Source organism: Nannospalax galili, unplaced genomic scaffold (assembly GCF_000622305.1).
Source record: "Nannospalax galili isolate Female #2095 unplaced genomic scaffold, S.galili_v1.0 scaffold228, whole genome shotgun sequence".
Lineage (NCBI taxonomy): Eukaryota > Metazoa > Chordata > Mammalia > Rodentia > Spalacidae > Nannospalax > Nannospalax galili.
Window position 1 is genome coordinate 712,726 of NW_008357924.1, and position 1,989 is coordinate 714,714.

At 50.3% G+C, this 1,989-nt stretch overlaps 1 protein-coding gene across 1 annotated transcript in view; it reads left to right on the forward strand.

The window, feature by feature from the left end:
* Positions 1-304: 304 nt before the first annotated feature.
* The window catches only part of Ghrh (growth hormone releasing hormone), a 3,966-nt gene continuing 2,281 nt past the window's right edge, over positions 305-1,989 (forward strand). The window contains exons 1-3 of the mRNA XM_008855675.2: positions 305-384; positions 670-774; positions 1,750-1,869. Coding sequence (XP_008853897.1) covers positions 305-384; positions 670-774; positions 1,750-1,869 — 305 coding nt within the window. The remainder of the gene's footprint in view (positions 385-669; positions 775-1,749; positions 1,870-1,989) is intronic.

Below are 1,989 nucleotides of genomic sequence, written 5' to 3' on the forward strand. Positions count from 1 at the left end.
GTTTCATTACATTCACTAGTTTTCTGTTCGGCCCAGGGAGGAGGCCAGTGTGGCTTCGTCATACCCTTTTACAGACTGGGAAGTCAAAGCTGGGGACTGGCAAATGTGGAACTTGAACCTGAGTATGTCTGACTTCCAAAGCCTAGGCTCTTTTTTCTACCACACAGCTTCCAAAGAATGAGGACCAGGGCTTGTCGTAAAGCCAAGCCCAGGGCTTGGGCCCAGCAGTCAAAGAGCGAGCACCCTGAGGCTACGTCTGACTACGCCCTCCCGCTCTTTTCCAGGTACCACCCAGGGGTGAAGGATGCCACTCTGGGTGTTCTTGGTGATCCTCACCCTCAGCAGTGCTTCCCACTGCTCCCCGCCCCCCTTGCTGCCCCTCAGGTAAGTAGTGCGGATTCCTGCACCATTGAGCCCTCCCTGTCACGGGCAGAGAGGAGGTATAGGATGGGGACTTGAGCCACCAGCTGCTACCTGGCTACTTCTTCACAGTGTACACTGCTCATTTCAGGCAGGGACTTGTCACTGAGCCCCAGAAGTCACTCAGCCAGGCTGAGTCTCTCTGGGGATGAGGAAGACACAGGACAACAGAAGGACAGTGCTAAGATGTAGTTAGTGTGGTCCCTGCTGTTCACTTGGCCCTACCCTGACCTTGACTCCTTTCCGCAGGATGCGGCGCTATGCAGACGCCATCTTCAGCAACAGCTACCGGAAGGTGCTGGGCCAGCTGTCTGCCCGCAAGCTGCTGCAGGACATCATAAGCAGGCAGCAGGGGTAAGCATATGTTCCAGAAGCTTCTTCTCACTCACCTCTGTATCAGAGTTGGGAAGGCCTGATCCAGAAGGTGGGGTCTCTTCCCTGACACAGTAGTTATAATTTCTGTACTTTGCACAGCAGAAGCACCACAGATCAAGCCTCCACTTACTGTGTGCACATCTACTATGTGCCTCTCCCTATCCCTATCCTTACTGCTCCAGCAGTAAGAATACTGATGGTTGCAATTCCCATTTCATTGAGACTCTAGGCCAGAAACAAAGACTGTACATACAGAGAGCACTGTACTGTGCACACTGGAAACTTGTGCCAGGGCTGGCCGCTATTAGTCTCTTCTAGGCTCTTTGGGCCCTTCTGTCATTACCCCACTGCACAGACCCACATGTCATCTCTAAAGGATGCACAAGGATGTCAAGCAAAGATTCAAACAGCTGACTTTGTGACAGTGTTTATTTTGAAAAACCTTCAAACATAAAATGGTTACAGTACAGTCCCTAGCATTTTATCATTCTACTCTACACCAAGGGCCACAGAGAGATGTGTACACGTACACACCTGAACACATACACATTTAATATGATGGCGAGCCATTTCTATTTATTTATTTACTTATTTATTTACAGACAGGGTCTCAGGGAGTCTGGACTGACCTCAAACTCATCATTTAGCTAAGACTGACCTTCACCTTCTGATCCTCCTGCCTCTACCTCCCAAGTGCTGGGATTATAGACACATATCACTCACTATGCCTGGTTTCATGAGCAATTTTAGAGGACATTTCTGCAATTGTGTAAATGTACATGCTGTGGTTTTCACGATCATAGGTATGCATCCCTCAATGACACTGGATGTGAGTGTGTTGGGTGGAAGAGTCCACATCACATCAGGTCCTGGGGTAGTGAAGAAACACACCCCTAACTGTACATCTGCCCAACAGCAAACTCATTGTTTCTCTTTTCTGTTTCTAACCCATAGAGAGAGGAACCAGGAGCCAGGATTAAGGGCACGGCTCAGCCGGCAGGCAGACAGCATGTGGGCAGACCAAAAGCGGACAGCACTGGAAAGCATCTTGGTGGCCCTGCTGCAGAAGCACAGGTGTGTGTGTGCGTGTGCGTGTGTGTATGTGTGTGTGTATGTGAGAGAGAGAGAGAGAGAGAGAGAGAGAGAGAGAGAGAGAGAGAGAGAGAGAGAGACACAGAGCGGGGGGGATGGGGG